This window comes from Osmia lignaria, chromosome 9, assembly GCF_051020975.1.
Source record: "Osmia lignaria lignaria isolate PbOS001 chromosome 9, iyOsmLign1, whole genome shotgun sequence".
Lineage (NCBI taxonomy): Eukaryota > Metazoa > Arthropoda > Insecta > Hymenoptera > Megachilidae > Osmia > Osmia lignaria.
The window spans coordinates 553,854-578,927 of NC_135040.1; the positions used below are offsets into that span (position 1 = coordinate 553,854).

The following is a 25,074-nucleotide window of genomic DNA, read 5'->3' on the forward strand; positions in this document are numbered from 1 at the left end:
AAGATTTGATCAATATTTGTTCATCTTGTCTTTTATATAAATCAATAAAAAAAATACAAAGCTTGAATTTAAAGACACTATAAATTAATATTTTAAACAATGTTGAAAAAAAGCATAACTTGACGTAAATATTTAAATAGAATATTTAAATATTCTATTTATTATTACCATAATAGTTCTATTAAATAGAACAAATATCAGCTATGCTTAAAAGAAATATTCATCTTTAGTTTAATCGACATAAATTGATAATAATTAACCAAATGATACTCGCGCTTGTTATTCTTTTCGTTATTACTAAAAACTATATACTATGTCAATTTTTCTTAAACAAATGTAGAGAAGATATAAATAAAAAAGAGCTAATTGTGTAAAACACGAAGAATAGATATAAATAAATGCAGGATAATTAAAATGTACACTCACGCTTTTGTATGTTACGTTACCGACCTGCACGAAGTGCTGTACACTCTCCAATAGCATGCCATACATTGTTCCAGCTGTTTTCGTGGTATTACTTCACAAAATGATGTATACATTCATAAAAATGAGGAAGAGATTCGTATCCGGGAACAGGAAAACAACCTTTCGCGATCTTATCGTAGTTTCGCCGCCAAACGTACAGCATCGTTACGATCAACACGTTGCTCCAGTACTTTCAAGTATTGCGCGCCATTATCAAACAGTGACATGTATCATTTCGCCGGTTCTTGTTTCTTTACCGTGGCCAGAGAGAGACTGATTCTGCTCGACGGCGCGGCGAACTTTGGGTTTCAACTGTGCTGCAAGGGTAACTCGATCCAGGAAGGGTGGTTGCAATACACGCGCGGACTGCGTGCGCAGACTTCACTCCAGTTCCTCAGATCTTTTAACACTCGATCGTGTCAACGGATACTTATCCACCCAAGAATACTCTTCTTTTTCCAAAGAAAGTTTAGAATTTATAACGAACATCACTACAACTTGAACTTATTGCAAAGTATACATCTACTTGTATTTCACATTCTTCGAGTCATACTTTGTTGTAAGTATGACAGCTTTAAATTAGATGCGACTACTACATAACTGAAACCAATGCAATACGAGTATTTATATAAGAAATCGTTTTATTTAACGGTAAAGTAATGTATCCAAACAAATTATACCAACTAGCTTGCAAACTGTTTTGTTCTCTTTCAAAACGGTTTGTCAAATCGCAAAAAGTAGTTTTATTTATTTCTGTAGTATCTAATTAAATATAAACATAGTTAGTCAATACATAATATCATTTATTTTCTTCAAAATATTTCTTTAGTGCTTTATCAAATTAACCCTTGAACAGTCTAGACCTAAACTTACAAAACATATACAAGAATATTATCCTAAAATTAAATGTATAATTTGTAAGCAAAAGAATTTGATACATTGGAAGAATAATTTTTACAGAAACAGTGTAAAATTTAGAAAACGAAACTTATGTAAAATAAACAATTACATTACAATTGGAGCTCTCTTCATGGTCCGCCGTCCGATAGTTAAACACAATTCCTTCCATATTTTTATTTTTGGTAACCGGTTATTAATTGTTTACTATATTAAGCAACGTGTATTGAAGACTATGTTATACTTGAACTTGTTTTTCATTATAATTTTAAATGCAATGTATTTATAACTACCCATATAAAAGTGTCACACAGTGATTCATGAAATAATGTATAATACATGTGTAATTTGTATTATTTGTATGCATTGTGAATTCGTATACACTACTAAACACTTTTGAAATTACATTAGTTTGAAGATATAATTTGAAGTTTACTTTAGTAATTTAATCGTCTTTCAAAAAGAGAAAAAATAAACGTTTGATTCATTTTGAAGTATTCAATATAAGGTTATATAGAGCAGATACACACATACATATGTATGTCTAATATATTTTAATTGTTAAACACAGAAACCTAATTGACTATAAATGTGATAATATGTACCATAAATAAAACGTACAAGTCGTTATATAGAAGACATGCTGTTATCTCTGTTACAAACATACCAATGTTTTTATCGTGCCTGTGCAGCAAACGCGCACCGATTACAATATAAGCATAGTAACTTCTTTTATTGCTTCCATGTGCGGAATTAATTTTATTTAAGAATACAATTTTTTCCTTATGAACAGCATATCAAAACGCTTTTATAATATTTGATATGAATACAAATTAACAAATTTTATTTTAAAAACAATTAGAGCCGACAGCATTCCTTTCGAATTGCACTCAGAAGGAAACCACCTTAACTAACCCCTCAAATTATAATAAGCTTGTGAATATTGATGTATTATGTTAATAAGAGTCTTCCTATATGTATATACTTTTGACGTAGACGGTCAATAATTTTTAAAGATGGCTAATAAGGCTAATAATCCATAGAATTGAAACTGGCCAGCAGTCAAGGGACGTAGGCAGTGGCGGTTTTAGCAATATTGGCGCCCTGGGCAAGATTATCGTGGCGCCTATTTAGGGGCTCAAAATTTTTAAGCAAAAAGGCAAGGTAATAATATGAAACGATGAATCTGTAGTTAGATTGTAAAAATTGTTAAACTACATAGTAGCTTTACTAATCTAAACAGATATAAATGAATAAACGCATACGACATCGGGCTGCGGTGTCTCCTACAGATCTAGTGCCCTGGACGATTGCCCGACCTCACCCCCCCCCCCCCCCCCCCCACCCCCCACCCCCACCCCACACACGCCGGCACTGGACATTGGAGTGCTAGGAAATCTCCAATGTATGTTTCTTCTCTGTTATATACGTGCGGTGCGAGCGAAAAACAAAACTCACATACGGCACCCAATGACATTACTTTGTTTATTGTACTGTACGTAATACCGTTCATTCCTTAAAGTTAGTTTCAAGAACTGATGAGTGACACTTAACTAACAGATAATATTACATTTAATGCTAAATTTTCAGTAGAGTTTATCGTCTCTATTGTAACAGTTGGCTTCGAAGAAGAAGAATGTACATAAATTAAGTTCCTATTGTTCACTGTTAGATTGCTACTGCAAGATTTTCTTTTTTCTATATGGGTTTAAATTATAGCAGAATAATTTAAATTGCTTTTTTTTATTTACAACACTACCTACGCGAGTTCTACATGATATATTGTAATAATTTCGTAATTCATATTTGTTTGAATACAACAAAAAAATTCATTTCAGAAATTTCTTCCATAGTAGATACCAATTTTTACACGTCTTTGTATGTAATATAATAATATAACTGCTCAACTTGTTAGCATTTTATCGTATTTTAAATAATTTTTTCTACAATATCTAAATAATATATACTGTTAATTTATCACCATGTATCACATAGTACTCATGTATGTATATAACTGTGTAATAATGGGCATCCAGTATAAACTGTTGCATTTTTTAATATGTTGTATTAACAACCCTTTTCTTAGAACTTATCAGAATTATAACACCATCCTATTATAGTTTAGTTTTAGACTTTAGAAAACAGACAAAGTGCTGGATACTTTATTTGTAAATCAAATTCCCCTGAGTTGCATAAGCTGTTTCAAATTTTATATACCTTCTCATAATATTCATTACAATCTATTTTATTCAAACACTCATTCTATACAACATACACAATGTATATAATTGTATAGCCTATATTTTAAAATTATCCAATGATATTTATAGCTCTATCAACTTATTCTGCCACTTTCTGCAATTGCTAAAAAATTTATTTCTGTATGCTCTTGATAATTTAATGTAAGTATAACCCCTATCATTGTACTTTTATTTTCTAATGTACTTCTTTTTTGTGTTCTTTTTATTTTGTTCTAAAGAAACGTCTCCTTTAAATAAGTAAATAAATAAATATAATTTCTCAAGCTGTTCAAGAATTTGCTTTTTTTCAGCTTTGACATATCTTTTACATTTATTTATATTGTATCTGTGTATAAATTGCCAATATTAAACAAAAACATATTTCGTATCAGATAATAAAATAATATTCAAAGTACAAACAGACAATTCTTGCGAAAGACTACATAGCTTAAGAGTTAATGCTATTTGTATTAGATGAGATAATGAAAAAACTAAATATTAGTAATAATTAATATTTAAAATGAATTTGGAAGAATGTTTTAGTTAAAATTTGTTGTATTTAAGGAAATGTATTGAATAAAAGCATTTTATTTCTGTTATATTTTGTATTTCCCGTTTTCTCAAAGTTGGTCGTTTCTTATACCATCCTAACAAATAAACACACATATTCCTAATATTATTTACGGTTACCTTAATATCTCAGGATATATGAAGTACAAAGAAAAATAAAATATTTTTATTTAATAATTACCTTCAAATACATGTTTTATCTAAAACATTTTTGCAGAAAGTAAATAAATTATTACAAATGGCAATTCTTATAAACTCAGCCGATATGTGTAACATACATACATATACATACATATTACAGTAAAAAAGCAATTGATTGAATGTTTAGTAAATACTTCATTTACTAGTAGATGTATGTATTTACATACAAAAGTATCAATTAAATATAAAAATATTTATTATTTCTAACAAATGTATATATTCACTAAACGGTGCATACATTTGTTAGTAAAAACTTAATATCGAATTTAATTTTTTTGCACAGGACATATGTATGTATGTACATATCTTTAAACAAATGAAAATAAAAACTTAATAACAGCTTACCTAATAAATTAATAAATATTCAGTTACAAAATACAATAAATATGTATTTAAAATATAAATTTATTTAATATTAGTGACTGAACTTATTAATCATTTTATTATAAACTCAAATGCCTTTTATGTTCAAAAAATGAGCCTTTGTAGGTTATGTGATTCGTGTATAACATATGCAATTGCTAGTAAAAACGTTCATCTAAATTTAAATTAACTCATTTTTTTTTACTAATACTTATATTGACGCAGGTACGAAAATGTATGTTAGTAAAAATTTAAATTTCATTACTGGTAAATATTTACATTTACTTATCAAGTTAGTAAATGCATACATTGAATTGTGATTCCACATAATTTATAAAAACATTTTTATTCTGACGACGACGTACTTACACATATCTATGTATATATGTATGTACATTATTATCGTACAACCTATACATATAGATGTCAGAATGTAAGGGAATTATAAAATAAAGGTTAGGGAATAGGATACTTTGATGTATTTAAAATTATTGTATCTATGCATATACATATATAATAATTCATATCCTTTATCTGCATTAATTTTTAAATTTGCTGTAACGAATATACGTTACAAATCTTTCGCATAGCTATATCTGTTGTTAGTATTTGGAAGAGTGTCATTCACAATAACTATTTTATGCCCGTCGCGCAAGTTCGAACATAAACGTATAGTCACTCGTTGGCAAGCACAGTGAAAACGTAAACATGGCCGCGGACAGTAGTGAAGGTTTGCCAATATCTCCGTCCGAGAAATCGTTAACGAATAGTTTAGCCTCAGATGAAAATGAAAAAAGTGCATCGCGATCACCGTCATCCTTTTCAATACGAGAAGACAAATGGCCAGATTTGGTTGTTTCGAGGCCTAGAAAATTGGATGCCTGGTGGTTACCAAGACGTAAGTACACAGCGCGCTAGATGCATGTTTGTGATCGGTTTTTAGCGCGCATTTCAAAATTAAATTTGGTTTGTTCTTTATATTTCATATCCCCATATACCGACTATGTTATCTTTTTTATGAACAAGTGCGGTCAAGCCGGACTCAAAGCACGCTCCTTGATTCAATAAAGCATCGCGGTCCAACGAATACAAATTTTTATTAACAATAATATACCTTGAATGAATTCCTCAAATATCGATTTATCATAAAAAAATAAGTTTTTCATAAATAAAATAAGTTTAATTATATTATTAAATATACATTTAATTTAATTAATAGAAGTACGTATATGACCCTTATTCAAAATCTGACAGACACACAAAAGTCGTGATATGTACATATAAGCAATCTCAATGGAGCGTGCTAAAAACACCTACTTATGAATTAAAATTCCGTCATATGATTATTAGGAATGTTAGAAAAATATAGAACAAAGTGGTTATTTTTTCTGTCATGAAATATTATGATAGTATATGAGTACACGAGTATTATAGCTTTGCTTAGTGGTAAAACAATAACGTGAACAAATGGGTTAACTGTTTATAGTACACAGTAAAATTAACTGTAACTACTTATTTAATTTATTAATTGTGTAATTATTATAATTCAACCGGCAATGTTTTATACTTATGAAATTTCTTGAAGAATGCAAAACATTACTCTTAAATATTAATGGAATCGATAGATTTAGATTAAATACACGTTACGCATTTTATTGAATTTAGTTAAAATTTTAACAAAGATACATATTCGAGAGTTACAAAATAAAAGACTATGATAAAAGTTCTTAAATAAGAGTAATTGTATATTTGCAAAAAAGCTTCAAAGCTTACATTAGTAAGGAACACGTTTGTGAAACATAACCTTATGAATACGTAATGTATGTTATGATTTTATTAACAAACGGAGTTTATTAACATACAAACATTGTTTATTTGTACAAACACAGTCGAAACAACATATGCGAGTAATTTTTTACATTTATTAATATGTATCTAACAATAAGTGATGTTGTTTTTCCATTATATTTTATTCTTTACATCCTATAGTACCGACGTAGTTAACTAATTGATAGATGGCAGTAGGTCTAGCACGTAGCTTCGGCACGTGTATTGATTATCGTAGGTGGAGGTAACATCGGCGGGAGAATCAATATTACTCTTCGCCGGTGTTCTGTCGTCATTTTCATCGTGAAATTTTTTGTGTGCAAACGACACATAGTTTTCTTTGGCAGTGTATAAATTTCTATACTGCGCCATTGTTAACAATCCAACCAGTGCAACATTGAGCTACAATGTAGCATCGTTGCAGTGTAAACGATCGTTTTTTCGCTTCAGCTGAAGTTTCTTTTCATCGCTTTTATCTTAATATCTATATTTAAGTTTCCACCTACTACGAGTAAGTGCTTCTGCGATTCTGCAATATTCTGTATCGGACAAGTTACTTGGAAAAGTAACTTATCGAAATAAATTACTACAATACTTTGCAAAAAGTGATTTATAATAGACAACAAATAAAACGAAAGCGTTAATTCAATACGGAATACCCGAATTACTAAGAAGACGAGTTGTACAGTCAGCTGATCGAAATTACCAGAGGCAACATAGATTAAAGTGATCGTTTAACAAGGGAGTGCAAATTAACGGAAATTAAGAATTGTCAAAGATAATTATCAGAGGAATCAGTAATTTCTTATTTAAAAGCTACAATCGTTTTTCTCAATAAAATTGAATACTGCAAAATTAATCAATAGCGCCTTCGCTGAAGCGATCGATACGAAAAAGAAGCTTAAGTAACATAAAATAGGAAAAGCTCTGTACTGAAAGCTATCATCTACAGCAATTATTAAGAACGGTTTTCTATGCGGCAAGAATCTCAGAACGGTCTGAAGATCAGACCACCGGGTGACCACGGTGGTGTACATCACGGCGGATTCATGTTCGAAGAAGACATGGCTGGCGCCCAAGATACAATATACCTGTGCAATTTTCGAGTGTCTGTAGATGGCGAATGGCTCTGCTTGAAAGAGCTTCAGGATGTTGATTTCTCGTTACAAGATTCGATGCAACGAACGCCGTCGCCACCGCTCGCTCTTAGTGGTATAAACCATCACCATCATCATCATCATCATTATCATCATCATCATCATGATCACCAGCGTCAGCATCAGCTTCCTAATCAGCGAGAGCTTCGCGATATAATACCACCAAGTCCACCACCATTGCAGCACGTCTCTCGCTTGTGTCTGTACTCGATGTTCTTGCATTACTCGCTGAATTTTATTTCTATTGATTTGTTTCTTCGAATTTAAGTTTAAGCTTTGTGCTAATCTATCCTTCTGATTGCAAACCATTCAGCATTTGTTCATAATTTTAATATAGCGATTGATTTGATGTGTTTGATTCGTAGTATGTATGACGTTTCCATTGTGTTTAAGTTCTTTATTAGTTGCTTATTCCAAAATAACGTTACTTTAAGGTTATACAAAATTTATTCCAATTTCAATATTTATTATTATGACCTACGTTATCAAAATTATCAGAGTCGAAACATTCTTTTTACAGTTGGTTATTGTTGAAATTTTACAATATAATAATACGGTATTTTAGAACTATTTCTTACTTGAAAGTACTTAAAAAATGTTGCTACTATCTTGATTAAAATTTTGTGAGTCTAAAGGATGCTATAATTAATTAATCTGCTACATAACATCCTAATTACTGTTTGCCAATGAATTTCCTATTAATATGTCTTCTTAAAATATCTATACACAGAATTGAATACATTTCTACGTTACCATTTTTTATTCTTTATTAGCACAGCTGCCCTTTATAACATTATATTCAATCATTATTCATGTTTATATCATGATATTTGTGATCCTTGAGAAATTGATCAGGTCTATAGGATATAATTGAGTGAAAAGTTATAAAATGGGTTTTCATGTTGTTATTATTTCAACTGCATGAACAACCTGTTGTTTTGCAGCACGGGATCCAGTCATCATCGAAAGGAGTAATCTCGTTAACATTTCGAAATTAATTGTAAAAGAATTGATCGAAACGTCTTTGAAATATGGTCGCATGCTCGATTCCGATCATATGCCGTTGCAACATTTCTTTATTGTTCTTGAACATGTGCTTAGGCACGGTTTGCGACCTAAAAAGGTAATTGAAACGTTCAAAATATTCGATTGTTGGTTATCATCACGAGAAGTGGCACTAATTGCCTTCAATTTCAGGGTATCCTTGGACCTAAAAAAGAACTTTGGGATATACTTCAACTTGTTGAAAAATATTGTCCTGAAGCGCAGGACATTACGTCCAGTATTCGTGATCTACCCACAGTTAGGTATAACTAATTATGTATTTATTTTACACTAATCAATTTCAAAAATATTTCATGAATAACTGACAATCAGTTTCATACTTCTTTAATATAAAATAGTATAATTACATTACTTTATAAATTGACGTGTAAAATAAAATATCATAACCTTTGGATATTGCAATTCCTTTTTTAACCTTGTAGAATTTGTATATGAATAATGCTGCTATCGTTTATTAATTTCTAAACGATTGATTATTAATACAGAAAATCTATAAAGTTGTAATATATACATGTATATAATACAGACACTCTTGCCTTAGATTTTTCAAATAATCTTTATCTTTTGAAGATAATTGTGATTCTACAGGGTGATCCTCTCGCTAGGGGACACAAAGGAACATTGGCGACAATGGACCCCTTGACCGCACCATAAAGAGGTCCGTATTGTCACGTGCCAGCGGGGACCTACCCGGGCCGAGACGACTCTGTGTATTTTCATGGTGCGGTCAAGGGATTCATTGTCGCCAGTTCCTTTGTGTCCCCTAGCGAGAGGATCACCCTGTATAGGTTGTTTAACATATTGTTCTATTTTGTTTTTATGTAATAGATAACAAGAAATTAGTTTTGAATATTTGAATGATATCCTTGGTAAATTTGATTTACTACATGTATAGTTTGCTGATCGAGTTCATCTTTCCAGGACGGCTATGGGTAGAGCACGTGCATGGTTACGTATGGCATTAATGCAAAAAAAGCTAGCAGATTATTTAAAAGTCCTAATTGATCATAAAGAAGATATATTGTCGGAGTATTTCGAGCCAGATGCTTTAATGATGAGTGAAGAAGCAATTGTTATAATGGGTTTGTTAGTGGGTTTAAATGTGATTGACTGCAATCTTTGTGTGAAGGTTAGTTATTCTCTGCCTTGAACAAATGAAAAATAACATTTCTTATTCAAGTTTACCAGTGCTAAGGGACTGATCACCAATATTGTCGTAGGAAGAAGATCTTGATTGTCAACAAGGTGTAATTGACTTTTCAATATATCTACGAAATAGTAATCATATACCTGGTGAATCTCCAGATGATGAACTTGAAAATGACAATATGACTACAGTTCTAGATCAAAAGAATTATATCGAAGAATTGAATCGACACTTGAAGTAATATTTCACATATTCATATTGTAATCAGTTAAGTATATAAATTCTACATTTTACATCAATTTTAGTGCAACTGTAACAAACCTTCAAGCCAAAGTAGAATCTTTGACAACAACAAATGCCCTCATGAAGGAAGATCTTGCTATCGCCAAAAATAATATATTATCGCTTCACGAAGAGAACAGACAATTGAAAAAGGAGTTAGGGATTGAAGTCAAAGATACAAATGAGGTGTGTGCTCCAAAGTTGTAATAAAAGTCATTTTGATAACAAACAGTTTGATAAAGATTAATGTGCCTGGTTTCAGAATGGGAAACCACCTATTAAAATTACTGAAACGACAGCAGAAATTGAAGAGTTGCGAAGTAGACTGGAAGCAGAAAAGAAAATGCGCCAGGATGTAGAGAAGGAATTAGAATTACAGGTTAATGGAAATTTTTGAAATATTAATGTTATTTAACATAAAAACTATGAAGATTAAAATTGAAAGTTTGATCAATTAATTTACTTCTATTAGATTAGTATGAAGTCTGAAATGGAAGTGGCTATGAAACTATTGGAAAAAGATATCCACGAGAAACAAGATACGATCATATCGCTGCGACGACAGCTCGATGAAATCAAATTAATCAACTTGGAAATGTACAAAAAGTTGCAGGTGATGACATATACTTATTTTTGTGGGACTTACATTGCTTTAAAATACTTTGTGCAATGAAAACATTCCATTTAGTAATATATAACTCATTACAATTATGTTTTTTTTACACAATCTAGACTGACATACTTTCTATCATTTATTATCTACATATCTTTCAAAACATTTTGTTTTTTGTTTTAATTTAACTAGCTTTTCAGATTTTAGTGAAACTTGGTTCTACTCAGAATGTTTATCCATTAAAGATTTTCCCCACTGTAAGGGGATACAGTAGTCTTTTAAACTGTTTGTTTTTGGAAATATTCCCATTATAGGAGTGTGAGCACGAACTAACACAAAAAGGCGAAATGGTGAGCCGGCTTCACGCGAAGACAAATCAAATTGGCAAGATCCTACATAATCTTGAGAAATATAATCATCTGATGAAGGATGGAGAAAACATTCGTAGTCCTACTACACCAAGTAGTGTTTCTAAATCAATTCTTAATAAGACCAGCCCTACTTCACCACGAGGTGAAAAGCTTACAAGGCTTTCATCATCAGATAATGTTATTACAACTGTTCATCAGCAAAATTCTTCTACTAATCAACAACAGTCCCCTAATAGTCAACATCAGTCTGCTAATACTCCACAGCTTTCCAGTAGTAATGGTCAACAATGTAATAATCAACAACAATCTGCTGATAATCAACAGGATTCTTCTAGTAACAATGAACAAATGGAGGTTAATTCTCAGCTTCAAAATGCAAACAGCAAGGAATTAACAAAATCTGAAAATATTTTACAGGAGAATAAATCCACTAATGAGATTCCTTTTAATGCTTTAACACAAGAAAAAGCAAATGCATAAAAGAACTCTTTATCTTTTTCCAATTTTCAAAATTCATTTTTATATTTTATACTTTTAAACTCTATTAATATTTCAACTAGTGGAAAATATGTAAGAAATAGCAATTTCTTTACATAGAATATGTTTCTGAAATGTTTAGTATATATGTGAATTAAAACAGTAAATACTTAAATATAATATCAGTTAGCAATTCTGTTCATAATTTGTTTCTGTAAATAATTTCTGTAATTATTTTGTTTTCAGTATTAATATCTTTCTATAATTTAAGTTTTTGTTATTCTTTTGAATTGCAAACTATAATTTGTAACTAAATTACTGAAAGAACAAAAATTAATTAAATAACTAGATATGATTAACGTAAATTATTTAATTTAAGATATTATATATTATAATATTAACACAGTAGCCTAAAAGTTTTAAGATAATTAATATGTTATCTGTATTATGATTATATTGTTGTTATGAGTAAAATTCAGTCATAAAATGTTCTTAAATCTTTCAGAAACATTATATACCACTAATGCTAAACAAGTATATCAAGTTATGACATTTTTTTCAACACAGAACTTTACACATTCGAAATATATAAAAAATTTTGAAATTTTTATCAAATATTTAACATCTAATTATTTAGGAATTTGTACATCAGCAAGCTTGTAATAAAATATTTATCAAAGTGTGTCTTTATTGAGACACTCTACAGAATTAATTATACTCTGCTGCAATATAAATCATTATTATGTGTACAGAACTATTGAAGACAATAATGTCAGTATAGATTTTTCTTGAGTTGGTGTTTTTTCTGCAAAGCTAAACTTAGTATATTCATTACTCATACAATATTAATTATTTATTAATTATTGTATTCCGCATAGAGTGTCTCAGTATTTGCTCGAAGTCAAGTTCGAATGCATTTTAATAACAGTATGTTTTGAATAATAACTTTTGTTATGGTGGCAGCAATTTTTACAACATAGTTTGTCATTGCATGTTGTCATGCTACAAGGGAAATTGCTTGTAATTGTATTCTATCCTTGATATATTCATGATGAAAGCTTTCCTAGAAACGTTCATGGTAAATGAAAGGCTTAAATCCTTATGAAGAAAACTAAAGTATCATAAAGTACTTGAATAATTTTGTCATCATATTCTATCATATATTACATGGTTTCAATTCTTTTGTAAAGTTGTTTTATATTTAACATTACATTATATTGTTACAGGTTGATTATAAGTGTTGTACGATTTCAGGTTTATTCTTAGTCCCTAGAAAGAGCAGTCCATTCCACATTTTACTGAAATAGAGTTTATTTCAGGAGTGTGAAGGCTCGCTTAAGCATAAAACAGAACTGATCACTAAATTGGAGGCTAAGACATTATCCATGACCGAGACCATCCAAAAAATGGATGAAAAGTATGTGTATTTGCTTCTCATTAATGTTAGTAATTTTATAAGTACAATTGAATCAGTTTCTGTCTATCGAGGGGAACTACCCAAATGTTACGCTCACTTATTAATGAAACTTTGCCACCTTGTAGAGCTCGTCGCCCTGAACACGCCTATACCCCCTTTTGGGGGCAGACGGCTAATTGTTTAAAAGATATTAACAATTAAAGTTAGTTACTGCTTACATTGAGAAGCATGACAAACTAACACATATAAATGTTTCGCTCCGCGGTAAAACGCTTGACTCACAATCTAACTGTCCACGGTTCAAGTCCATGGTTCCGAACTTTTTTTTCTTCTTTCTTTTTAATGATAATTTGTCTCTTTTTGAATAACTATTACAACTGTGCTATAATCATTGCATTTATTAATAGGTAATTAATTACATGTGCTGAAATTTTTATGGAATTTAAGTTATCTTTTCTATCCAATACGTACATTAACACCCTTACCGCATTCAAAATTTACTAGCGTTTATTTGTTATTATACACACACAATTAATTTCCATAAAATACGAATATAATTTCTGTCCTATTGTTTTGGATTCTTCACTAATGTCTTCTGCGTCTTCTTCTAATGTTGTAAATATAAATTATAAATTTGCACAGTAGTATAAATGAATGTAACTAAATAAATATAATTAAATAAATTGAACTTGTAAAAACAAATAATAACAAATAAACGCGTGTAAATTCTGAATGCGGTAAGGGTGTTAATGTACGTATTGGATAGAAAAGATAACTTAAATTTTATAAAAATTTCAGCACATGTAATTAATGACCTATTAATAAATGCAATGATTATAGCACAGTTGTAATAGTTATTCAAAAAGAGACAGATTATCACTAAAAAGAAAGAAGAAAAACGAAAGAAAAGTTGGGGGGAACCATGGACTTGAACCGTGGAAAGTTAGATTGCGAGTCTAGCGTTTTACCGCGGAGCTAACCATTTATATGTGTTAGTTTGTCATGCTTCTCAATGTAAGGAGTAACTAACTTTAATTGTTAATATCTTTTAAACAATTAGCCGTCTGCCCCCAAAAGGGGGTATAGGCGTGTTCAGGGCGACAAGCTCTACAAGGTGGCAAAGTTTCATTAATAAGTGAGTGTAACACTTGGGTAGTTCCCCTCGTATATTCAACGCAATCACTATTTGTTTTGTATACTTCATCCCATTATTTTTTTTGGGTTAATTAATTAGATAATAATTACAGAATACTACTACCATTTCACATACAATTTTGAAGAAAAGATTCATATACTTAAAACTTTTGATGCCACCAGAATATTCTTTTTTGTAAAAATATTTGGTATAAATTTTAAATTGCTGTTTTACTATATCAAATTATATAGTAACGTTAGTTTATGTATACTGAAAGATTATTACGAAAACAAATGCTGGGTTAAGAGGATATTTTAGTTTTAAAAGATTGAAAAATTAAGGTTACCTAATATTTGTTTTATATTTCTAGTAAATGAAAAAGTAGAAACATAAATTTTTTAGTGCCGAAATCACACAAGAAAATCAATAATTTTATTTTTACGTTTTGATCATAGTGCATCAGTATCATAAAACGCTGCATAAATGACAAAAATTACCTATTACATATATACATATAAGTATTTGTAATATCGGTAAAGATAAGTACTTGTGTTAAGGGGGTACATATACACAGCCATACCGAAATATGCCTTATAAACATTGTTAAATTATTCACTTTAAAGAGCGTATATTACAAAATGAAAACAGAATAAGTATTAAAAACTGGTGAAACTATAGTAATTATGCTAGACGTATTTTGAGACGTCATGATGTAAAATTATTTCGGTTTAAACAAATCAAATAATTTTAAATAAAAAGTTACAAAATAGATTCTTGAAATTTTGCACATAAAGAAAACTGTACTCGTTCAAAATCAGCGTTATAATTTTTCATAGAAACTATCTATTTATGTGGATAACAGAATAAGAAAAAATTAAATAAAACCAGCACTTAACTAAAGGTGTATGATTGTGTGAACGAATTAACTTTTTTCAATAAAGGGTATAGCCGGATAAGGTAGGCAAAATGGTCCTTGAACCAAATTAAATTCAGAATGCGTCATTCGATAGCATATCAAAAGAAAATACTGTACACCAATTTTCAACCCTTTATCTTATTCAGTGGGACGGGGACGGGGGGGGGGGGGGGGCAAAAGAAACGCCAGATCGTGCCTCCTATTTAATAATATCCGAAAATTCTGATACACTACAAACACGATAATGTATATTAGAGAATTTTTTCAGACTTTTTCATTGCAAATACTAGTTGTTAAAAATGAAAAACCGAACAAACAATCTGAAGAAACGCGATTTGTTATTGAAAATGTAAGAACACTACTTTTATATTGCTGTGGTAATAACATATTAATATAACTATTACTTTTGAATTTTTTCAGATTTTTTGTTGTGGTGCAACGTAGTTAAAAAAATCAAAAACCAATTATTTCGCATGAAAAAGTAACTTCTACTTCGAATTTTTATTTCCTGTTTTTTTAGAATATGAATCCATTTAAAAGTACTTAATACATATTCTAAAAAAACAGGAAATAAAAATTCGAAGTAGAAGTTACTTTTTCATGCGAAATAATTGGTTTTTGATTTTTTTAACTACGTTGCACCACAACAAAAAATCTGAAAAAATTCAAGAGTAATAGTTATATTAATATATTATTACCACAGTAATATAAAAGTAGTGTTCTTACATTTTCAATAACAAATCGCGTTTCTTCAGATTGTTTGTTTCCAGATAGCACAGAGACATCGTTAAAACGTCTTAAAGATATCTGTCCTAGTTATTCAGATACGACGTTCCTTTCGTACGTTTTTAAGACGTCTTAAAGACATGAATTTCAGATGTCCTTACGATGTTCGGGACAAAACATCGTAAAGACGTCCAGGTAAGGTCGTAAGACGTTCAGACTTAAAATGGTGGTAAAATGGATGTTTTTGAGACATCGTGTGCTATCTGGGTTCAGTTTTTAATTTTTTACAACTACGATTTGCAATGAAGAAATCTGAAAAAATTCTCTAATATGCGCTATCGTGATTGTAGTGTATCACAATTTTTGGATGTTATTGAATATCTGCCCCCCCCCCCCCGCTCCACTGGTTAAGGTAAAGGATTGAAAATTGGTGTGCAATATTTTCTTTTGATTTGCAATCGAAAGACGCATTCTGAATTTAATTTGGTTCAAAGGCCATTTTGCCTACCTTACCCGGCTATACCCTTTGGAAGAATTCATTTTAACAGTTTTTCAACGAGGAATAATTTCAAAAACAGTTTCAAGAAAAATGCTTTTGTATATGTAAGTAATAATTTCTGTCCAGTCCTTTTCGTTGAGATTTACTTAAATAATTAGTTTTTATTAATTTTATGAACTGCAGCATATAACTCTAAGAAAATGTTTTTGAATCATCATACTCTACAAAAATGTAAAAGAATAAAGTCAATTTTCAATTCATCTAATTATATGTGCCACCTTAAATGTTTCAGTATTTGCGTACGATTCTTATAATAAGAGATCTTAAATTATGTTTGGTGTGATATCGACAATTGATACGCTCAGCGGTTGTAGTTAGAGGTAATTTATTTTTTACTTAGGCGTTATAAACGCGATTGGATTTAGAGTAGATTAGCTAAAATAATTATTAGAAGCAAATTGACTTATCGTTAACGGAGATATTGGCAAACCTTCACTCAGCGGTTACTCGATAGGATTCTGTTTATGTATGTATAAATACTAATTGTTTAGGAACATGAATGTTTTTTGCAATAAGTGATAGATTTATACATCATCAAATAATGCATTAATATGTAGTAATTATTAACGTTATTAAGCGTAAAACAGAAATGTTGAGCTTTAATGTGTGCAATATAATTTATTTCATTTATATTCATTATTAATATCCATGATGAGAGATAAATTTAGGGTATAATTAATATTTTAGGAAACTGGCTTGCGATCATTTCTATCATTTATGTATTTTCTAAACAGTTTAGCCATTGGCTTACCATTTTTTATTTATTTTTGAATTTCATTTGGATGAAATTGTTTTCTATATTGTGGATGTGTTTCTATATTGTTATACATATTGTTTGTTCATATTTACAAAGAGATTTACGGACTAAATACATCATACTATCTTTATAAATGTAATTATGTATAAGCATCAGCAACAGTCTTTATAATGCACCAAGACATTGCGTGTGCTTGTATTAATGCAAAAAGAATAAACTCATGATAGAAGATAGTTGCCATTTAATTACCCTCTTTAGATAAGTTATACTGTACAATTTTCTGTTGGCTTCTTATTAGTGCTCTTAACTGTGTATTTGATTTTTATTAAATTTTATATATAAATTTATATTTAATGTAATATAACAATTTATAATTTATATAAATTTATATAGCTATCATTGAAATTTTTTATAGTAATTTTTATTTTTTATAATGAAGTATAAATAAGGTAAGTTATAATTCAAGATAAAATGACTAACAGAAAAATGATAAGATTTATTTATTACGTTCTGTTGAAAAATAGCAACATTGAGTCATTAGAAAACATTTTGATTGCTACTTTGAAGAATATGCAACAGAATTTCATGTTAAGTTATTCATTCTAATTTTCATAAGTTTTAAAATGAACATAGTTTAAATAAATGACTGGATTTTTACGATAATAAATTTTTTCTATTTATGCAATTTTAATCTAAAATGGTTTGTTACAATATAAGAAACACGGTTTATCATATTTAAATATTGTTTTCTGGAAATTGGTTAAACTATAATTAAACGATCGCAAGACTGTATCTTAAATGCATTTTCTTTAAAAAAAATTAGAATGAGTTATTATGCTAATATGTTATTGTACTAATGTTAGAAATTTTTATAAACGGAAATCAGTAATAGGTTAATTGATTTTCTACAAATGTTTCTTGAGAAATTAAAGAGAAAATAATCCAATCTATATCCGAGTCTTTTACGTAAATACAATTCATTATTTGCAAGTATATTCATTTTTGTTCAAATTCTATAAAAATGTTTTACAGATATATCACAACTCTGTATAAATTTTTGCTTTCCTAAATGTTTTCATTACATACTTTTTTATGTTCTCTTTATATGTTTATTATATCATATAGGAAATAAATTTGATTTGAGTTTGTATAGTTTCTTTCGAAAATCGATAATACGTCAAAAATAATTCATAATAACAAAACATATGGATTAAATAATTTTAGTAATAAGTATTGGAAGTTTTTAAGGATATAGCATATTACTACCTTGTAAGAAAATCAGTGCAACTATTGGCGTAGCTAGAAGCCAGTGTCGGGTAGGTTCCTTTCGATACATTTCAATATTTACCTTTTTAAATCTTTAAGATTAAAAATTTCAAAATTCTATAATTTTAGAATTCCAAAATTCTACAATTTTGAAATATCAGAATTGCAAACATTCTAAATTCCAGATCCTATAAATTTCATAACTTCAAAATTTAAAAATTTAAAAATTACAAAATTACAAACATGAGAGTCTAAATTTCTAAAATTTCTAAATATCAGAATTCCAGAATTTCAAAATTTTTAACACGTGGCTGAACTCAGTAGAAGGTTCAAATTACGCCAATGAGTACAATTAAAAAGTTTGAGATTTCCAGTTACATCCCTAACCATAATGTTAATCTAGTATATTTTTTGTGTGGAAGAGTGTCATAGAGGTCACGCATTTTCGACCACTAATATCCTTCCTTTTTTTAAATAAAAATGTCACAAATCAAAGACCTTAAGGGTTGATATTAGGGGTAAATAGATTATTACTGCGATTTTTTGAAAATCAATGATATTTGCTTAAAATTTTTATGAGGTATTTTCTTTAAACTAATACCTTTTGATTTACCGATTTTTTTTATAAGTAGTGATATGCACATATAGAGTGTACAAAAAAGGGTTAAATATTTTAAGGATAGATAATACTCTTTAAAACAAAGTTATAAGCAATTTTCTCTTTAAGGTGTAGTTCTCGACTAACTTATTTCTGATAATCGTTCTTGACATGTAAAGTAATCAGATATCTTACTACATAGCACAGCCGACTCTAGTACTAGCCATGCTGAAATAAAAATGGCAACACCGCGGGAGTCCGGTCTGAATATATCAACACCTACCCTACTCTATCTGCCTCCCGGACTCTCAGACTCCCAGCCAATCAACGTTGTCAGACTCCCGACTTCACATAACCTCTTTGGTTTCGTTCCAATAATTTCGATTGTTTCAAGATTTTTATTAACTTATATACACGTTTATCAATTCTTAAATGTTTCAATTTGATCCAAAGATGGTTTCATTTTGCTTCATACCTAAATTTTTTTGAAACCACTGTAAATATTTCAAATATCATGCTTCACAACACCAAACTACTTCGAGAGTACACAAAGTATATATCACATTTGTAACAATTTTATACTACCACATCACTTCTACTTGCCATAGTTGCAATGTTTATGTATTGTTTATACATAATTAATACAAAATAGTGTATATTGCTACAGCTTTTTATTTAAAAAGACGTTAATTACAATTCCGAGCAGAGGACTCTATATTTGAAAATAGGATTCCCGATTGTCACGTGAGCGGTGTTGCCACGTTGTTCAGCATGGCTAGTACTAGAGTCTGCTGTGCTTACTATTTCTTCTAGTGATGTTTACAGTGTCGGATTAAGGGGAAGTCTAAGGGGGGCTACAGTCCCGGTTCCCACTTTTTAGGGGCCCCGTTATAAGCGTTCTATCCATTACATAAAAAAATATTTAATGCAACTTTTTTTAGTATTGCTCTTTTTTTACGATTAAATATTATCTAATTTGATTCAGAATAAATTTCAATTTTTGAGTCGAGTTTATTAACAAATGAGTTTTCATAGTTTTTATAACCTCGAGACGCCAGAAATCTTATTTCGGTCTTGTGCTTACATGAGGATTCTGTATGCGCTTCATAATAAAGAATTATCATACCTTAGCAAACAAAAATTAGTTTTATATCAGTACGATATGAAATGCCGAGAAGAAAATTAGGAATTTTTAATAAGATGTGACTACAATTATTGACGTAACTAGGATTTTTTAAGTTCTGGAATTATGGAATTTTGGAAATCTGAAATTTAAAAATTTTGAAAATCTAGAATTTCAGAATGGCGAAGAACCCAGTCCACATTTTTGAGAAGGGACCAATCTACATGTTTGGAGGATGTAAATCCACCTTGCCTACTTACGCTAATGACTGTAATAATTTCATTTTATAACACGATTTTACTTTTGTAGCAAGACTCGAATGTCATTCTGTTTACTTTCTCTTTAAATTTCATTATTCGAACGACAATCGTTTCATTCTTACTAATTCTCGTAAATTAAAGTAGACTTAAAATAATTGTTAAATAATAATATGTATGTTCAATGGTGTAAACTTATATGCAGTACGTACATACATTTGCGCTCAAATCAGGCTTCCCTAGGGAAAATGGCGATATAAGCGAACCAGAAATTTTTAAAATTTTAATTTTGGCGATATTAATATTAAAAGTAATTTAGAAAAAAAATTAAATGTTATAAAATTTAGCACTTAACTGAAAAATATGAAAATTTAGCACATAACTGAAAAATATGAATAATAGATAAATTTCAATTTAAATTTTCCCGCGTAAACGTTTACAGGCAAGTGGTGGTCCACCACATATCTACAGGGTGTCCCAGAACTCATTTTCACCCTGTGAAGATGTGGTAGCAGTGGTGATTCTGAACAACTTTTTCCTTTGCGAAAAAGTTGTTTGAAGCTTCGTTTTTGAATTATTAAGCAAAAACACTAACCAATCCGACGGCGTACAGCGCGCGGGCTCAGGGACGGCAATGTTGGCTACCAAAGTGGGGTTTGACGTAGGTCGTGAACGAACGGCTCGGCATCCAATTAGCATAGCACAATAAAAAAATTGAACTGGTTGAACATTTTTAGTTGTTGTTCAAAATGAATACGGAATCTAATCTCTTGTCGCCTGTCATAACGTAAAAAAGGAAAGTCTAAACATTCTAAACAACAAATAAAAATGTTTGAAATGGAATAATTAATACAAATTTAGAAACAATTTGAATGAAACTTACCCATTCGTTCCTAAATTAACCTGCTATGCTGAAAGCAGATAATTCCCACTGTGTCGATCTTGAACATTCGAAGAGGGAACAAATTACGAAGAATAGCTGATCTCCAAAGCGAAACAGACCTCACACATTCAAGCTAGCAGTCCCTTTTGAAGTTGGAAAGGAAGACCAATAACGTCGTGAAAACGTTACGAAGTAGTGCGGAATATTACATGTTTTTCATTTGTGTCCAGTGCAATAGCAACGTGACAGTGAATACAAATGTTTATTTACCTGAAAGAAAATTTTATGAAAAGTGATAGTGACCGTGTGGTTGAGGGAGTTTAATGATCTCGTCTGGAGATCAGCTGTTCTTCGTAATTTGTTCCCTTCTCGAATGTTCAAGATCGACACAGTGACCCAGTGGGAATTATCTGCTTTCAGCATAGCAGGTTAATTTAGGAACGAATGGGTAAGTTTCATTTAAATTGTTTTTAAATTTTTATTAATTATTCGATTTCAAACATTTTTATTTATTGTTTAGAATGTTTAGAATTTCCTTTTTTACGTTATGACAGGCGACAAGAGATTAGATTCCGTATTCATTTTGAACAACAACTGAAAATGTTCAACTAGTTCAATTTTTTTATTGTGCTATGCTAACGGGGTGCCGAACCGTTCGTTCGCGAACTACGTCAAGCCCCACTTTCGTAGCCGACGCTGCCGTCCCTGAGCCGGCGCACTATACGCGCTCGGATTGGTCAGTGTTTTGGCTTAATAATTCTAAAACGATGCTTCAAACTAATTTTTCGCAAAGGATAAAGTTGTTCAGAATCACCCCAGCTACCACCGCGTCACAGGGTGAAAATGAGTTTTGAGACACCCTGTATATGTACAGGGTGATTCTCTTGTTGCGCGATACAAAAGAAGTGCCGCCTAGTGCCATAGGCCTATTTTTATCCGACTTCGAAAAGGAGGAGGATACTCAATTAGATGTGTATATTTTTTTTTTCTTTTCTCATGTATACACCCTGTACGGCAGTGGGGGTGTGTACTGTTCTCCGCTCACAAGGAGTCTCGCGCAGTGGAATATAAAATATTTTACAAATTCATATTCAACATACAAATACGGTATACTGATCAGTTCTATTTAGTTCAGAGCAGGCTTTTCAACACCATCATGTGTTGACAGAAAACAATTAATAATCGTTTGATTACTAAAAATTCATCTACAACTAAATAGTAAGCTGAAATACTAAAAAGTTCGGAATACTTCAATTGAAGGGAAATTGAAAGTAGGAGTTACACTTTTCAGTCTTTCGTTACTGGTTAAGTTATAAAGTAATAGTGTATATTCGTTTTAAATAATGTATTATTCATTTAAGCGTTGAAAGTGTTAACTCATTTTTATTTAACGCAATAAAAATAAAATGTGATTTACTATACATATGTACATAATATATTTGCTTTTCGATATAATCTGAGAGTGCAATGTGTATTTAATGCTCAAGGATCATTGATTTGACTTAATTAGGTGCAAGGAAATGGATGGTGTGAGATCAGGAGCGGAAAAAAGAGTCAGGATTTTGGGAGTTGAAGCTGCTGAGAGGGAAGCAAGAGTAACTGGAGTTGAGAGGGAATTGCGTCTCGAACGCGAATGGAGAACCTCTCTACAAGAAGCATCGATCTGTAATGCAGAAAAGATCTCCCAATTACATCAGGAAATTGATCAGTTGCGACGGGTGTCAGAGGTACGTTGCATAATGCTTTTTATTAAACATCTAATGTCCATCATTAAACGTCTAAAACAGTTACATATTTCGAATACGCATAGAATTTAGGATGTTATACACTGCTTCAGTGAAGAATGCAATATGTAAAGCAGTGTTTCTCAAAGTGTGGTACATTCAAGATCAAATCAGGTTTTCCAGGGAAAATGGAGAGGTCCCCCCCCCCCAACTCCGGTAATCCTTTAAGGCTGGTTCAGACCCGGCTAGTAATTTAGTCGAGTGGTGAGTAGTTTAGTGTATGGACACTACAGTTTAGTCGAGTAGTTTAGTAAAACGATTTAGTCGAGTAGATCCGTTTTATTGGATTTTTCTGGTCGAGTAGGCTTCCCCCACCACTAATTAGACTTGCCCCATCACTAACTAGGCTTCCGAACAGACCTGTCCGAACGCATTTCTTTAGTCAAGCGATATATCTTGTATTCTCAATTTCTAAAGCTCAACTGTACTAGTCCGGACACTTTTCTATGCGTTAAACGGTTTAGTAGTAAGTTTGTGCGTAGCTAAGGAGTTTGCCGGATTGGGCTGACTGCAAAAATTTAAGACGTTCACTCGCTCCACCTATCCCCACTTTTACGTTCTCGCAGGCCTATTAATAGAATCGTAGACATACGCACTGACATAGTCGTAGGATTTACAGGTTTACGGGGCCCAGCACAGAGCGTCATCTGATGATGTTTAAGGCAAGTAAAAAAATTCATGTCTACGCCAATGCCTTGAACCGCTCGCTCAGTGTAGCTGCATCTCACTCACTTTCGATACGTCGTTTTCATTTTCCTTGTCTTACATCGAATTAGTAGTTGTGATCCTCTCCGCCAATACCGAAAATACGTGTGATAGAAAGTCACGTAAAAGCAGGAGTGGGAGAGCGGTCAATCATTACGCAGACCGCCCAACCTGGCAAACTACTCAGCTCCGCACAGTAGCTACTCCCCACTCGACTAAATTACTAGTCGTGTCTGAACCAGCCTTTAGGCGTTACGAAGGAGAATGATGATTCCAAGTCCCTTTCCTACCATTGATACTTTGACGACGATGTCTCTTGCAGCTGAAACGACTACATACCTGAAAATGTGTGCAACGGAAAGAAAAGTATCATATAAATGTTGCGGAAAACAGGATAAAGTATGCGTTTACTTTTTTGCAAATTCTTTCTGCACGAATTGTTAATAATGGATAAATCTCTGCTGCATTTAAGTATTTTTTGTATTCTTTTTTATATTTTTTATATTTTACATTTGCTGTGAAATATGACAATTTATTTTGGGTAATTATCGATATCTCGTCAACCCCACTGATTTCGCTCGTTTTGTAATATATTGTTGGGATGATGATTCTTTTTCCTATAAATATAACCACCGCTTGGCTTTAGTTTTCGAGATATTTACAATAGAAACTTGCTACTATTACAGTGAATTCTACGTATACCTATTGTATTTTTCACGAGAGAATAGTACCATCGGATGAACGTATTTTGGTTTTGTTGCGCATGTTGGCTCTAATTGGTTCTGCCATGTTCCGCTACCAAGGTAACACGCAAGCGCCGTACGGCTGTACAGTAAAACCTGGATAAATTCAACGAAAGAATGCTTGGATAAATGAAACATCGCTATCCCCTCCACTTGGGGGAATCCCCCTAGGCGAACCGAGCCGCTCGACGAGGAAACCGTGTAATATGATCCGACCGTAATATCCGTGTGACTAATACTAATTCAACGATAAAACTTTTTTATTTTTAACTTTTTCTAAATGAAACTGTTACTAATGCATTTGTGAGATTTTTCTGATTAAAATAATACCAAACTCAATATAGGTTGAATTATATTTATAAACAATAGTAATAGAATAAACAACATGGAATTGACACCACGACTGAATATAAATGATGTCGGCTGAATACAAAAGATGTGTACGGACACAGAATCGGCATGTCGGCTGCAAAGAAAACATGTGTACGGACTCAGAATCGACACCTCGCTTGGATAAATGAAACATTAAA

General features: G+C 31.2%; 2 protein-coding genes across 19 annotated transcripts in view; one reads left to right on the forward strand and one right to left on the reverse strand.

The window, feature by feature from the left end:
* Positions 1 to 1,204, reverse strand: part of LOC117611006 (soluble guanylate cyclase 89Da) — a 137,373-nt gene extending 136,169 nt beyond the window's left edge. Inside the window, exon 1 of one of the 3 annotated variants that reach the window (XM_076689903.1) lies at positions 427 to 1,204. In XM_076689903.1, coding sequence (XP_076546018.1) covers positions 427 to 492 — 66 coding nt within the window. In that variant the 5' untranslated portion in view covers positions 493 to 1,204. The remainder of the gene's footprint in view (positions 1 to 426) is intronic. The other 2 variants (XM_076689905.1, XM_076689904.1) reach the window with 2 other exon arrangements.
* A 4,039-nt stretch (positions 1,205 to 5,243) lies between these two features.
* Positions 5,244 to 25,074, forward strand: part of LOC117609905 (protein RUFY3) — a 161,298-nt gene continuing 141,467 nt past the window's right edge. For 5 of the 16 annotated variants that reach the window (XR_013062762.1, XM_076690207.1, XM_076690205.1 and 2 more), the window contains exons 1-10: positions 6,474 to 7,775; positions 8,665 to 8,843; positions 8,918 to 9,027; positions 9,707 to 9,914; positions 10,006 to 10,169; positions 10,238 to 10,400; positions 10,477 to 10,593; positions 10,687 to 10,827; positions 12,995 to 13,092; positions 22,823 to 23,039. Coding sequence is in view for 15 of the 16 variants with exons in the window: in XM_076690207.1 (XP_076546322.1) it covers positions 7,538 to 7,775; positions 8,665 to 8,843; positions 8,918 to 9,027; positions 9,707 to 9,914; positions 10,006 to 10,169; positions 10,238 to 10,400; positions 10,477 to 10,593; positions 10,687 to 10,827; positions 12,995 to 13,092; positions 22,823 to 23,039 (1,635 nt within the window). In the remaining variant the exon portion in view is untranslated. Of the gene's footprint in view, positions 5,635 to 6,467; positions 7,920 to 8,664; positions 8,844 to 8,917; positions 9,028 to 9,706; positions 9,915 to 10,005; positions 10,170 to 10,237; positions 10,401 to 10,476; positions 10,594 to 10,686; positions 10,828 to 11,141; positions 11,785 to 12,994; positions 13,093 to 22,822; positions 23,040 to 25,074 lie in introns of those variants that run through there. The other 11 variants (XM_076690203.1, XM_076690201.1, XM_076690202.1 and 8 more) reach the window with 8 other exon arrangements.